A 16410-nucleotide genomic window follows, 5' to 3' on the forward strand; every position below is an offset into this window, starting at 1 on the left:
ACTGACTGACCTTGGCTTCAGGCTAGGAGGGAAGGCTCGAGAACTATAGGGCCTCTCTACCAGTGTCATGAAGAGATAGAACATTTAGAAAACGCTGACGTCATTTTCAGTTTATAACCTGTGAAAAAATTTGTATGTAACCAGTACTCTCTTAAATTAAACGCTGTTACCTGACTTTTAAGACCGGGGCTCTGTCCATTCTTATAAATATATAGGGTCTTACAAACCCTTCGAATTCATTGACAGAGTATTTAATTCTGATTGGGAAATAATACAGAGGAATTTAGAATTCCTTCAACAATTGGTCCTTCGAGCCGGATCTAAAATACCCGTCTCTGCCATCTGGAGGTCGTACGCCGGAAAAAAAATTGTGCACGTTATTAAAGACCTGGCCCCGGAATGGAGGTTAAAAACAGGCTGGTATACACTACAGACGGCAGATACGGTGACTAGATCAAACGAACAATGCTTTTCCCAGTCGGCAGCAGGTCAGAAGCCTTTATTCTCGATTCTAGGGGGATTTGAGTTCTTTGATTGATGTTCTAAAATTTTCAGAATTCATCTATAATGGGAGCTTTGCTATTCCCACAGGGTTTTGTATGACCAACATACACTGGGTTTTGTATAACCGATATACACTGAAGCAGGTTCGAAAATAACCTGTGGTAATGTGCGCTACTGTAAATAAACTAAACTTAATCATAAGAGGCACACCCGCCTGAGATTGAGATGGGATATTAAATAGGTGCTGGGGGATAGGACGGTGATCTTGTAAAAATACTGGGCGTGGGGAGACAGGAAGGGAATGCGCAAGATAACTGGATTGGTCATTTGAATTGTGGCAGTATTGATCATCGTTCCGATTCAACTAATACTACTGAAATATCCAAATAAGGAGGAGAGGGAACCTAAATCTAAAGGAATGGGATAAAAGCCAAATCTATAGACAGGAAAGTTCCATGCGAGAGGGGAGTCTAACAATTAGTGGCGTGAGATAACGATTATTAGCGTTCTTTAAAAGCCCTCTGACACAACCGGAAAATAAGATATTAACTAGGGATTTACAAACCCTGGGCTTATAGTTGTAAGGGAATTACCCCCTGAAATGGACAAATGAATGGGAAGTCATTGGCATTGGACAAACCATATACACGGTGTCCAATACCACCCAATGTTGCGTTGATTCGTGTAAAGTTGATTGCAAATGCCATATGGCAAATGCCAGTTGTAACACTTCAAAAATCCAACAGGTGGCGAATGCGCTCCACCGGGGTTTTTCATATTGCAAATGCAACCCAAGTCAACGTCCAAAAGCAACATTTTGAAAAAGTGAAATTTTGTTCACAAACTTATCACCCCCCCCAAAAATTGCTTTCTGGACCGTTTTTCAAAATTCTTTAGATTTTTTTTTTGTCAATTACACATGTGTAAGAACTGTATGAATATACTTTTGTAAAATGTTATTATCATAATTTATTTTTATTTTTAACTTCTGCATAAGGCATATGTTTTGTCCATTTGCAATATGATTTCATAGGAAGTCAAAAGTCAAAGTCAAAGGTCACTTTTTCTTTGGTCAAATAACATAAGAAATTTGACGTGCTCAAAAAACCTGCAGAAATGCAAAATTGACTGGCCTGATGAACACAGGATGGCCGGGCAGTGATAGTTGTTCCTTTCCATCACTCGTTGTGTTGATTTCATTATGTCCATTTGGTGATGTTTTTTCACTATAGAATCACATTGCAAATGCACGTGCATTTTCAATATGTTTCAATGGGCATTTACCATCACGAATTTGGCATGCTCAAAATGAAAATGCAGAAATGAAAAATTGACTGGCCTGATGAACACAGGATGGATCGCTCGTTGTGTTGATTTCATTATGTCCAATTGTTTATGTTTTCTCACTTTTGCAAAGTCACTGTGCATTTGCAATATGGTTCAATGGGCATGTACCATCACGAATTTGTCATGCTATAAAAATCCTGCAGGAATGTGAAATTGACTGGGATGGCTGGGCAGTGATTCTGGTTCATCTCAATCGCTCAATTGGGTTGATTTCAGAATGTCACTTTGGTGATGGTACCTCACTGTTTAAACATATTGCAAATGGACAAGAGTCACCAGCAAGTCCATCAGTCAATTAGATATCATTCTGACACCAAACTGATACAAACTGACACCAAACCCACTTTTTCCAACTCGTTTAGTAGCCAACTATCACATACTTCAGAGCTGGCCCAAAATTCACAACGCCTTTAGTTCAAACCATAAAAAAAAACATAAAACACGTAGTTATGTTCTAGCTGCGGGTCCATTTCTGATGTTATGTGTAGGCCTACCTGAGGCGACGCCGAATCCCAAGTTTCGGCTCGATAGGTCATTTGGTGTCCGAGTAAAAACCTAATTGGTGCTGAAAATCCACTTTTTTCCATGACTTGCTACGGGGTCCTTGAATGAGCTATCGGACAGGAACGTTGGGGTCCGTCTATATGGGCCGAGACGGTCGCAATGCACCTAGTCTTGCGACTCTGGGACATTTCTAAATGTCGTCATTTTCGTGATGCAAAAATGAATTGAAGTCATTGCAAATGTACGAGGCTGTTTCTCGGTCCGAGAACCTTCTAGAGCCACGTAACTCACCACGCACTACCGACCTTAGGTCTAGAACAGGTTTCGAAAGTTTCGAAACAGCCCCTGAGACAACAATTATGGCACCTTCGGTTGGCACAGGAAGCCAGCCATAAGTCAACACACATCCTCATTGGGGTATGCTTTTACAGAATCCTGAGTTGAAAACTGACTGATTTACACAGGGTTGAATGCACTATGTCTATCAAACTGCAGACAGGGTATGGATATACACTTTTAGGGTGATTTTAACCACTTCCGGTTGCTTCAGGAAGCTTAGAATTGACACAGGTAGACCTCATAGTGGTCTGATGGACTGTCATAGAAGACAGGTTCATAAAACATTCATAACCCACATAGGCTTCAGGTTGAATTTAGGGGTGCAGGCAATGTATTCCTATGGGGAGAATGTCATTGTAATCTGTGAGATCAAAAAACCCTGTTTTACTATTAATGGTTAAGACCACACGGTCAAGGTTAGGCTTGCACGGATCGGAAGGACCTTAGGAACGTACCTGAGGTCGAATTGTGCTTCTCACCCTAGCGGTTCTCTCACTGTCACCCAAAAGCAAATTACGTTGTGGGGCAGAATGTCCACAATGTTCGTTTCATCTCAAATAGACAGCACAGCAAACATGATTTAGAGCTTGTTTATGGAAAAATAGTTATTTTTGTATTTCAATGTTGCAACTTGCTGAAAAGTGTCCACAATGTTCGTTTCATCTCAAATAGACAGCACAGCAAACATGATTTAGAGCTTGTTTATGGAAAAATAGTTATTTTTGTATTTCAATGTTGCAACTTGTTGAAAACTGTCCACAATGTTCGTTTCATCTCAAATAGTCAGCACAGCAAACATGATTTAGAGCTTGTTTATGGAAAAAAAGTTTTTTGTATTTCAATCTTGCAACTTGCTGAAAACGGTCCACAATGTTCGTTTCATCTCAAATAGACAGCACAGCAAAAATTGGACATCCAGAGTGCATCAAACATGATTTAGAGCTTGTTTATGGAAAAATAGTTATTTTTGTATTTCAATGTTGCAAACATCCAGAGTGCATTAAACATGATTTAGAGCTTGTTTTTGGAAAAGTGTTTATTTCTGTATTTCAATGTTGAAATTTGCTGAACATTGTCCACATTGTTCATATCATCCTGAATAAACAGTACAGCAAGCTTGTTTTTGGAAAAGTGTTTATTTCTGTATTTCAATGTTGCAACTTGCTGAAAACTGTCCACAGTGATCATATCATCTCGAATAAACAGATTTTTATTTTACATCCAAAGTGCATCAAACATGATTTAGAGCTTGTTTTTGGATAAGTGTTTCTTTCTGTATTTCAGTGTTGCAACTTGCTTAAAACTGTCCACGGTGATTATGTTATCCTGAATAAACAGAACACCTTTTTTTTACATCCAAAGTGCATCAAACATGATTTAGAGCTTGCTTTTGGAAAAGTGTTTATTTCTGTATTTCAATGTTGCAACTTGCTGAAAATTGTGCACAGCGGTCATATCATCCTGAATAAACAGTACAGCAAAAAAATAAAAATATCCAGAGTTTATCAAACATGATTTAGAGCTTGTTTTTGGAAAAGTGTTTATTTCTGTATTTCAATGTTGAAATTTGCTGAAAATTGTCCACAGTGTACATATCATCTCGAATAAACAGAACCATGTTTTTTTACATCCAAAGTGCATCAAAAATGAATTAGAGCTTGTTTTTGGAAAAGTGTTTATTTCTGTATTTCAATGTCGAAATTTGCTTAAAACTGTCCACAGTGATTATGTTATCCTGAATAAACAGAACACTTTTTTTTTTTACATCCAAAGTGCATCAAACCTGATTTTAGAGCTTGTTTATGGAAAAGTGTTTATTTCTGTATTTCAATGTCGCAACTTGCTGAAAACTGTCCACAGTGATTATGTTATCCTGAATAAACAGTACAGCAAAAAAAATATATATCCAGAGTTTATCAAACATGATTTAGAGCTTGTTTATGGAAAAGTGTTTATTTCTGTATTTCAATGTCGCAACTTGCTGAAAACTGTCCACAGTGATTATATTATCCTGAATAAACAGTACATCAAAAAAATATATATCCAGAGTTTATCAAACATGATTTAGAGCATGTTTTTGGAAAAGTGGGTATATCTTTTATTCAATGTTGAAATTTGCTGAAAATTGTCCAAAGCATTCATATCATTCTGAATAAACAGTACAGGAAAAAAAAATACATCAAGAGTGCATCAAACATGATTCAGAGCTTGTTTATGGAAAAATAGTTATTTTTGTATTTCAATGTTGCAACTTGCTGAAAAGTGTCCACAATGTTCGTTTCATCTCAAATAGACAGCACAGCAAACATGATTTAGAGCTTGTTTATGGAAAAATTGTTATTTTTGTATTTCAATGTTGCAACTTGCTGAAAACTGTCCACAATGTTCGTTTCATCTCAAATAGACAGCACAGCAAACATGATTTAGAGCTTGTTTATGGAAAAATAGTTATTTTTGTATTTCAATGTTGCAACTTGCTGAAAACTGTCCACAATGTTCAATTCATTTAGACCACTTTTTTTGTATTTCAATGTTGCAACTTGCTGAAAATTGTCCACATTGTTCATATTATCTCGAATAAACAGTACTTTAAAAAAAAATTACATCCAAGAGGGAATCAAACATGATTTAGACCTTGTTTATGGAAAAGTCTTTATTCCTGTGTTTCAATGTTGCAACTTGCTGAAAATTGTCCACATTGTTCATATCATCTCGAATAAACAGTACTTGCAAAAAAAAATTACATCCAGACTTGCTCAGTTGTGCACCGGGGCCTCCCACACATCTTTCTATTTCGGTTAGCGCCAGTTTGCACTGTTCTGTGAAGGGTGTCGTACACGGTGTTGTACAAGATCTTCAGCTTCTTTGCAATTTCTCTCATGGAATAGCCTTAATTTCTCAGAACAAGAATATACTGACGAGTTTCAGAAGAAAGGTCTTTGTTTTTGGCCATTTTGAGCCTGTAATCGAACCCACAAATTCTGATGCTCCAGATACACAACTAGTCTAAAGAAGGCCAGTTTTATTGCTTGGGTTTTCTAATGATCAATTAGCCTTTTAAAATTATAAACTTGGGATTAGCTAACACAACATGCCATTGGAACACAGGAGTGATGGTTGCTGATAATGGGCCTCTGTATAGGTCTATGTAGATATTCCATAAAAAATCTGCAGTTTCCAGCTACAATAGTCATTTACAACATTAACAATGTCTACACTGTATTTCTGATCAATTTGATGTTATTTGAATGGACAAAAAATGAGCATTTCTTTCAAAAACAAGGACATTTCTAAGTGACCCAAACTTTTGAGCGGTAGTGTATTTCCATATTGAAGCAATGGCAGAACAATACTTAGAACAATATGGACTGCAAACATGTTCAATGTATTTAGCAAAGATGGAATATGCCTACATGTTGTTATTTTGTTTCTGTAGGCTATTTAACAAACTAGGCTATAGCGGACTAACATTCAAATTGGCTTTGATAACAACTTAAAACATGAAAGACCGTAAATACACAACTAGAAGCACCCACATATTTAGTCATGGACCACGTTCTGATTGGCCAGTGAGGGGACAAGCCTCCCAATTTATCCCAGCCCTTTCACACAACTGCCAGCTACTGCGCCCATAATTTCTGCAGTGAAAATAGCAACAACAAAAAAACACCTCTGGACCTATAGCGCTACCAACAGTCTTAGCCTTAGTGACTTACCATTGCATTAAGTTTGATAAAATAGAGCCCCCAGTCTCTTACAGAAATACGGTAGCACTATATCCCTTTGGTATGGTTGACAGATAAAACAAGCCCCAACCTAGGCTGCCATGTCTTTTATGAATTGATTGTGTGACAGAACATGAGCTAGTATAAAATGCTCTTCATTCTCAATTCTATTTTACATGACTGACTGTGGAGTGACTAAAAGAGTATTGTATCAATCCTCCATGCCATTCAAACTAAGCTGTGTTGGTAATGCTTGAGATAATGTAATACTTAACTTTCTTTTTGTGTTACATGCTCAGATCTCAGGTTAGGATTCTGGCTTGTAATACTAAGCCAGCCACAGTCACATCAGAATTCATATCCCCCATATCTTCCTTCAACTATTCAAGCCCTATAATCACAACCACAGGCCTCTGAGCAGGGGTGCTATTGTGGTACTTTATTTCTCTCAAAAACCCAGACCCCCGCCGATGCCACTCATAGAACGTGCTTAATTTTATTAATTAGTTTGTTCAAGCACAGTTACTCTCTTGCGCCTGAGAGGCTAGGCTGTCGAGCGCCACATGCCACATTTGTTCCGGGAAACTCACCCAGGATAAATGACAGTATATATTGGTACTGTACAGTCTCTCACATGCTTGGAATGTATGTGATTGCTTTATCCCACATTAGCAACAAGCACTATTGTACCTTTCCCTGTATTGACCGAGGGTCCCAGATTACAGACCCATTTGATCTGACCCATTTGATCTGGCAGTCCTATATAATAAACACACATTGGAGGAAACCAGCTCCTGTTTAAGTGTGGCCCTGTCTTCCCATTGTCCTTCCACCAAGCTATTTCATTTAATTGGTTTCACACAGTGATCATATAAACCAGTCTGGAACTACAGACTAGACAAGAGCTTATCAACAACAAACTCTTACATTACTTACAGTTGGTTCCCTTACACAAGGCGATTACATCTAGATTCCTACTGTGACAGGAGCCTTGGTTTTGGTATTTAAACAAGAACGTTCTTGTAATATTGGGAATCATCCATGGCCTTAGGCACTGAGCTCCTCTCTGCCATATTTGTTTGTCTAAGCTAAGTAGAGTCATACTGCAAGCACACCCTCACACAACAGTTGTCTATATTCTGTAGTCTTTGGCCAAAAGTTTAGTGTGCATGGTGTATTTCTGGGCCACTGCCTGGAGGTTTCTAGAAGCAGAATTCCAGCTTGCCAGCGATCTGGGCCTTCCTCCTCCTTACCGCCACTCCCCAGTTTACCTCTCTGCACTGATCTTATAGCGCAGCACAAAGTACGCGAGGAGACGGAGGGTCACAAAGAACATGCCAAGCACTATGAAGTCAAGGTACAGTTTGGCATCTTCCACATCAAGCTCTTTCAAGATGGCCTCCGACTTCTGGAAGTGGCATGTTTCATCCTTGTCACAGTGGAGGTCCTTCCGGTCCAGCCCGTAGATGGAGAGGATGACACCTTCAAAGCCATACCTACAAAATAATAGGAACTGTTTTATGGTGCTGTTAAAGAGGATGAGAGCAGTAGGAGACAGTGGGGTAAGTTTAGGCATTTTTACATTCAGCATCCCAACATCAATGGACATTTTTTATTATTTATAAGAAATATATCTACATATATTTCAGGATGTTGTGCATCTCTCATAATTCATGTAAACATAACAGTTTTGAAAACATAGTTTGTCCAGGTATGGGGTAACATAGGGTCAGGGTAAGTTGAGCCGCCTTGTGGTAGGTAAGTGGGTAATGGTTTCATGTGACTGTGGGTGCTGGTGCTGGTAGGTCAAAGTTGAATGTGGTATATTGTATATCTTAAATGTATGCCTACATTCAGATATACATCTCTCTGTTTCCATTCTATACCCCTCCATTTCTTGACCAGTTGTCTGAGACAGGGATGTTGTTTCAATGTGCCAATTCGTGGGCAAGTTCTCTGAATTTGAGGCTACTAAGGCCATGGAACTCGTCCGTGAGATTCTTGATACGTTTAGAAAGCTCAGACTCCATGTCATCAGATAAGACCTTCTGTGCCTCTCCTCCTCTATTATAGCCTCTCTTTCACACCTTGTGATAAAATAATTTAAATGTTGAAAGATAATGATTAAATAATTCACCACTCTGAAACCTTATAATTGTATGAAATTGATTAGAATCATAAAATTATAATCTGATGATGTGTGTAGTTTTAGTCAGAATTAGATGAAACAATGTATCTGTATAGTGGAAAAACACAGACTGTCTGAGCAAGGCGTAGCTTAGGATTTGAACTTGTATGTGTGTGCCTAAGAAAATACCGAAGAACAATTCAACTGTTTGAACCGACCTGGCAGGAACTCTGAGAAAACGTATGAGGACAAGGAGTACTCCTCAAGGTTTCCCTAATCTCGGGGGAACGGAACTGTCGGCTGGGTAGTGATACAACTATGGAAGAGGATATAACTAATCTACTGTTTGTGTGTATGTATGTGCACAGCTATAAAATGGATGTCTTAGTATAATGGATTTATTTCACCTTTATTTAACCAGGTAGGCTAGTTGAGAACAAGTTCTCATTTGCAACTGCGACCTGGCCAAGATAAAGCATAGCAATGACACATACAACAACACAGAGTTACACATGGAATAAACAAAACACAGTCAAAAATACAGTAGAACAAAAGAAAACAAAAAGTCTATATACAGTGAGTGCAAATGAGGTAAGATAAGGGAGTTAAGGCAATACATAGGCCATGGTGGTGAAGTAATTACAATATAGCAATTAAACACTGGAATGGTGTGCAGAAGATGAATGTGCAAGTAGAGATACTGGGGTGCAAAGGAGCAAGATAAATAAATAAATACTGTATGGGGATGAGATAGGTAGATAGAAGGCTGTTTACAGATGGGCTATGTACAGCTGCAGTGATCTGTGAGCTGCTCTGACAGCTGGTGCTTAAAGCTAGTGAGGGAGATATGAGTCTCCAGCTTCAGAGATTTTTGCAGTTCGTTGGCAGCAGAGAACTGGAAGGAAAGACGACCAAAGGAGGAATTGGCTTTGGGGGTGACCAGTGAGATATACCTGCTGGAGGGTGTGCTACAAGTGGGTGCTGCTATGGTGACCAGTGAGCTGAGATAAGTCGGGGCTTTACCTAGCAGAGACTTGTAGATAACCTGTAGCCAGTGGGTTTGGCGACGAGTATGAAGCGAGGGCCAACCAACGAGAGAGTACAGGTCGCAATGGTGGGTAGTGTATGGGGCTTTGGTGACAAAACGGATGGTACTGTGATAGACTGCATCCAGTTTGTTGAGTAGAGTGTTGGAGGCTATTTTATAGATGACATCACCAAAGTCGAGGATCGGTAGGATGGTCAGTTTTACGAGGATATGTTTGGCAGCATGAGTGAAGGATGCTTTGTTGCGATATAGGAAGCCAATTCTAGATTTAATTTTGGATTGGAGATGCTTAATGTGAGTCTGGAAGGAGAGTTTACAGTCTAACCAGACATCTAGGTATTTGTAGTTGTCCACGTATTCTAAGTCAGAGCCGTCCAGAGTAGTGATGCTGGATGGGCGAGCAGGTGCGGGCAGTGATCGGTTGAATAGCATGCATTTAGTTTTACTTGAAATTAAGAGCAGTTGGAGACCACGGAAGGCGAATTGTATAGCTCGTCTGGAGGTTAGTTAACACAGTGTCCAACGAGGAGCCAGAAGTATACAGAATGGTGTCGTCTGCGTAGAGGTGTACCAGAGAATCACCACCAGCAAGACCAACATCATTGATGTATATAGAGAGGAGAGTCGGCCTGAGGATTGAACCCAGTGGCACCCCCATAGAGACTGCCAGAGGTCTGGACAACAGGCCCTCCGATTTGACACACTGAACTCTATCAGAGAAGTAGTTGGTAAAACAGGCGAGGCAATCATTTGAGAAACCAAGGCTGTCGAGTCTGCCAATAAGAATGCGGTGATTGACAGAGTCGAAAGCCTTGGCCAGGTCGATGAATACGGCTGCACAGTAATGTCTCTTATCGATGGAGGTTATGATGTCGTTTAGGACCTTGAGCATGGCTGAGGTGCACCCATGACCAGCTCTGAAATCAGATTGCATAGTGGGAGAAGGTACGGTGGGATTCGAAATGGTCGGTAATCTGTTTGTTAATTTGGCTTTCGAAGACCTTAGAAAGACAGGGTAGGATAGATATAGGTCTGTAGTTTGGGAGAAATTATGTACATATATGGAGGAACATAAATATTGTAACACAATAGAGAGATACATTTATAGAGTGCATTTGCCATTCTGGTAAAATGCATTGTCTATTGTATAGGACAGGAAGCCACCATAGGGCCATGGGAGAGGTCAACACATGGGCACCAGGACAGCTGGAAACACTAAAAATGGAGACACATAGTCTGTAGTTTGGGAGAAATTATGTACATATATGGAGGAACATAAATATTGTAACACAATAGAGAGATACATTTATAGAGTGCATTTGCCATTCTGGTAAAATGCATTGTCTATTGTATAGGACAGGAAGCCACCATAGGGCCATGGGAGAGGGCAACACATGGGCACCAGGACAGCTGGAAACACTAAAAATGGAGACACATAGTCTGCTGATATTAGACAACCACATGGAGAGAGGGCCCCACGTTGGGCGCCAGGACAGCTGGACATACTAAAACTAGAGGAGACACACAGTCTATTGATCCGAAATAAAGGCACACATACAAAGGAACAGATGGAGCTAATTACAGGATCAAAGCCTATAGCATGGAGGAATGTATAGTATTTTTAGTATAGCTGAGCACGCTAAAATCAGAGGAGACACAGTCTGCTGACCCCAGATACCACACATACAAAGGAACGCATTAAGCTGAGTGAAGGGACAAAGCAAGGGTCTTGTCATCATTATAATCTGACGGAAAGCAGATATGGGCGTTATTGGGCTGAACAAGCAGGATGCACGAATTGGGATGTAACTTAATTTGCATGTAGGATGGGCTTATGTATTTGTATGTGTATAAAATCAGAGCCAGAAAACTCTGAAAAGTGTGTGTTCCGCGGACCACTCCGGCTTGCGATACCTTTTTATTAAAAGCCTATTGATTTTCACAAAGTTCTTGATCGCGTCATATTTGAACCGATTTTCCACGACAGACTTGGCGAGCTTTGCCAGGAGTGACAGGGGCCAAGGCGTCCTGGCTGACGGCAGGTTCTTTTGGACAATCTGGCAAACAATGGTGGCCACCCAGCTATAAAAAGGTACAATAATTGAAATGTTTGCGTAGATTGCTTCAGAGATCCTGCCTAAGCAGGAGGGACGTCAAGTAGGTCTCTCTCAAATTTACTAAAAACTATAGAAACGAAATAACTTTTTGAAATTCAATGAATTTGCATGTGTGTGTGTAAGCTTGGGAATTGTATAGCGGATACGAATGTGCATGCATGTCTGGTGAGTAACTAAGCGGGGGCTGTGAACTACGCTGGTGTCGGGTGTTTGGACGGGGGGGGCAGGCATTTGCTCTGGTCGGACTGCTGGAGCGGACCTATGTGTCTGGTTTGATTGGGGGAGTTGTTCCGTCTGATTCAGTTTGGCCGGGCTCGACCGTTTCAGGATCTGTTTTGAGATGTGCGAAAACACAGCTCATTCAACCTGAGCGAGCGACCCGTGTCGGGTGCGTGATTCGGACTGCCCCCCTCGTTGAGCCATTTATGTGGGGAAACTTTCGTGTGGCCTGATTGGTGCGATTGTTTTGCGCTCTTTGGCTGAGTTGCTGAAATCGGGCACAGGGCTACAGCTGCCTGCTTATATGGTTAAAACATAAATAAATAAGTAGTTAGATAGATAAATATCCATGGCTACCGCTCTGAATAAGAGGTCTGAACAGATGGGTACTTAGAACGCAGGAAGAACGCTGGCCTGATTGTGCGACGTTCAACTGCAAAAAGAAATCCTGCTAAACGGGGGTTTATAAATTAGTAGGTCACGCCACGATATTGCTCTAACATAGAATAAAGATCAGTACGGGGTGGATGAATAGGATATGAAGACAAGCTGATCCGATTAGACAGTAGTCTCGTTATATCATAGAAATCCTATAATCTAGATTTATGTTGAGGAAGTGAATTAAGTCGATAAAGAAATTATAGGTTGTTTTTAGGTAAAAACGAAGGGTATTTGTGAAAAATCCTATAATCTAGATTTATGTTGAGGAAGTGAATTAAGTCGATAAAGAAATTATAGGTCGTTTTTAGGTAAAAACGAAGGGTATTTGTGAAAAATCCTATAATCTAGATTTATGTTGAGGAAGTGAATTAAGTCGATAAAGAAATTATAGGTTGTTTTTAGGTAAAAACGGAAGGGTATGCATGAAAAATCCTATAGGATAATACCAGTTTATGTAGAGGAAGTGGATTAAGTTAGGTGATAAATTATAGGTTGTTTTTAGGTCAAAACAAAAGGATTGAATGAATAAATGAAAATAAACGAATGAATGACAATTCTTTGTGATGAATGAGCAGATTAGAAAGAAGAGGAAGAACAGGCTGTGTGTCTGTGACCAACTGGGAATGTGCAGGCCTCTCTGACAATCGACTGAGTGTAATTTGAGAAAGAGAGCGCATTTAACTCTCACTGGGAAGAGGAACGAAATCGATAAATATTGGGCAAGATAGGATAAAACATTGACTGGATAATGAGTTAAAAGACCATTGTAAAAATTACAATAGGTGTTAAAAAGAGGTATTAAACAAGGCATGGATAGTATATAACGGATGCGAAGTAGGAAGAAATAACTTAAAAATATACAGATAAACTAAAATATACTGGTTAAAATAAATCTAGGCGGTCTAGAATAAAGTGAGATAACTGCATGAAAATAGAAGTCTAGAACACATATTAAAATATCACGAGCCCAGCAAACGAAATAGGAGGGTGCAATTTAAAAATAGCCTCAGGAATTAAACAGTAAAATAGGCTAAGAGAGAATATAGCAAGCGATAAATAAAGAGAAAGAGCAGACATTATAAATAAGCTGAATTAGAAGGAAAATTATATGAAATGGGATTTAATACACTGAATAAAGTTAAAGTAATAGTATAAGCAAAGATAAAAACACAGTGATATTTGAGGTGCTGTACTAGAATAAGACATTAAGGCTTCTGTAGAATTCAGTAATACAGTTGTTGACATAATAGAGTAGGTTTTAATAGGAGGTATTAAGTGATGTGACTAATAAATTATTATTTGAGAAAGTAGGGCAACATTACCCGGTAAACAGGATAAATAAAATAATGAATTGGAACGATCACATAAAACCATAACAAGAAGCTTAACTTACCAGAGTTTTAATGATAATTAACATTCTATCATCAGAAATACAGTACGATGGGGGATAGATATGATTCTGCTTGCCATCGCAGACGAGCGAATTATTTACAGTGCTATAGAAAATATCTAAGCGTAAGAAGTGTAGATCAGGGCTAACAAGTATGGGGGAAAGTTAGTGTGGGACGACACTGGAACTTAGTGCGGTAGCAGAGAATGCCGCTATACAGGAATGTACACCCTTATCAAAAGAGCTACAACTAATCGTTTTAAGGTTAATACGAGTGGAATTTTCACCAAGCGGTGTATAGTTTCTGATTGATCAATAAGTGGTTCATAGAGAGTACAGTTTATATGTGATGAAATACGTACTAGATCACGTTTTACCTAACTTCTAGTAAGGTAATTTACAAATAGCCCCACTTGGAGTCGTTTTGCATTCAGCGGTTTCAGTGGTGATAAAATGCGTGGAGAAGTTGTTATTAGCGTCAAAATACGGAAAATAAACGTATATGAAAAATCACAAACGTGGTAAAAATAGTTAGAAGAAAAGCAAATTGTAGAGTATGGGTGTTTTCAATTTCTAAGCGTAGGATACAGATGGCCGAGCAGGGAGGAATTGTGCGTTCTGTGCATGGCTGGAGCTTTTGTCGCATGCTCGGGAAAAGTAAGGGGATTTTAGTATATGTAATACTATTAGCTTGCTGATATAAAAGGTAACATTGTGAATGTTAACGAAATGTATATTTCTTTTCCAGAAAAAAGGGGTTACATTTTCTCTGGTCAAAATGTAATTGGAGACTGTGACAGTGAGGAAAACAGTTAGAGATATTCGGCCACTTTAAAAGTCTTAGTATCTGGAGTGAGGCCAGCTCATGTGTATTCTTGGCCTATATGCGATAGTGAATTTCCTTTGGAAGGGTTTTTTCAATTCAGTTTCAGATTGGGTATGCAGAAGGATGGAAATGTTTTTGAAAATGTATTTAAGTTGTTTCTAAAGAAAAGAGAGTGAAAACATTTTAATGGTGTTAAATGCCCTGAACCCTAAGAATTTCCCGTGAAGACTGATCAACTTCACTAGAAATTGTTGGAACAGGTGGGATTTAATTATAAAATGATTGAGAAACACCAGTCTCTATTCAAAGTGTACCATCACTTTGAAATTCTATTATTTCCTTGGGAAAAAGATGAAGAGATGTAATCTTGAATTGACTAGTTATTCAAATAGGTTTATTTTTATTAAACATGGGTTCATAGGAGAGATTATCAGTTCCCTGGGGTTATGGTCTTAGGGTAAATACAAAATGTGCTTTGTTCATTCTACATATAAAATATAAAATGGAAATATATGTTAACAAGGGATAACAGTTACTCCAAATGGTTTATTGGAGTGGGGGTTTCTGCAAGGGTTATGTTGATAACTACATAATCTTTAACTCATCTGCGAGATCGCCAGTAGAATAAGGGAGTTATCATGGAAATGTGATGTCAGAATGCATTAATGCTTGGGAGAGACTATCACCACAACAAGTGTGTGTGAAACTCAAACCCACACTACTGGCTGAATAGTGTGGGACAACTGTGTCTGATGACCTGTGAACTGTATCTGGAATGATATGTACCGGGAGAAGAAAGACTAAAGGGTATTGGGATAATGACCTTTTATTTATAAAGGGCGCATGGTAAAATAGATATTACTGGTACTAAAAGTTTTTAGTATGATGTTAATTATTAAAGGGATGATGTATTGAATTGAGTAGGTCAAATTTGAGTTAAAGTAAACACTAAGGAATGTTATACTGAATATTGGATTGGGCAATTTATAAACAACATTTAGTTATGTTTTGGTTATAGGACTGTTTAAATTTACTAGGCCTAGGCAAGCTCTGGAAACTAATCCTGAGACAGGTTGATTGACAGAACTTGCAGAATATTAAATGAGAGGTTTTTGTTTCTTTTATTTTACAATATCATTTTAATTGGAGTGATACATTGGAATGACATAAGCAATTGAATAAAAAGTATAGTCTGTTGTGTGATAACACCCAAGGATGAAGAAGAGACCAATATGGGCGTAGAATGAAACGGATGGACGTTTTCCTCAAGTTTAATTACATTACAAATAGTGGTAATTTATAGCAAATATGCAGTTATTATAATTTACTTTACTATTTTTCTTGTTTGGTCAATTTATTTTTTGTTTTGAGAAAAATAAGTGTATATTGTTTCTGAGGAGAGACATATAAATTGACTAAAAATGATTTGAGAATGTTTAAGTATGTATCAAACTATGGAAGGAAATTAGGAGTAGTGACTTATGTGTTATGGGTTAGAAAAACTGTAACTACATTGGGGGCTCATATATGAAGGTTATGGTAGCGGAGGGGTGTTATTTCTAGAAACAATGTATATTAATAGACAAGATAATTCACAGAAAAGGAAGGACAGTTGGTCTTGTAAAAATATAGGGATATAAAATATAGGGACAATTCTAAAAGTAAATAGAATATTACACATACCTAGATTATGGTAAAAGTAATAAGTAGTGGCATTTTGAACACTAGAGCAAAAGTTTAAGAAGCTTAGGACTTAGTTTTGTTAGGATTGGATATTCTTCCAACTGGAAGACTCTTGACTGATTACATGTTATTCTTACAG

At 38.6% G+C, this 16410-nt stretch overlaps 1 protein-coding gene across 1 annotated transcript in view; it reads right to left on the bottom strand.

Annotated features, from left to right (window-relative positions):
• Positions 1-5222: 5222 nt before the first annotated feature.
• The window catches only part of LOC139382517 (ATP-binding cassette sub-family G member 1-like), a 53960-nt gene continuing 42772 nt past the window's right edge, over positions 5223-16410 (bottom strand). The window contains exon 15 of the mRNA XM_071126608.1: positions 5223-7915. Coding sequence (XP_070982709.1) covers positions 7687-7915 — 229 coding nt within the window. The 3' untranslated portion in view covers positions 5223-7686. The remainder of the gene's footprint in view (positions 7916-16410) is intronic.

The sequence above is a fragment of the Oncorhynchus clarkii genome, chromosome 24 (genome assembly GCF_045791955.1).
Source record: "Oncorhynchus clarkii lewisi isolate Uvic-CL-2024 chromosome 24, UVic_Ocla_1.0, whole genome shotgun sequence".
NCBI classification, from domain to species: Eukaryota; Metazoa; Chordata; class Actinopteri; order Salmoniformes; family Salmonidae; genus Oncorhynchus; species Oncorhynchus clarkii.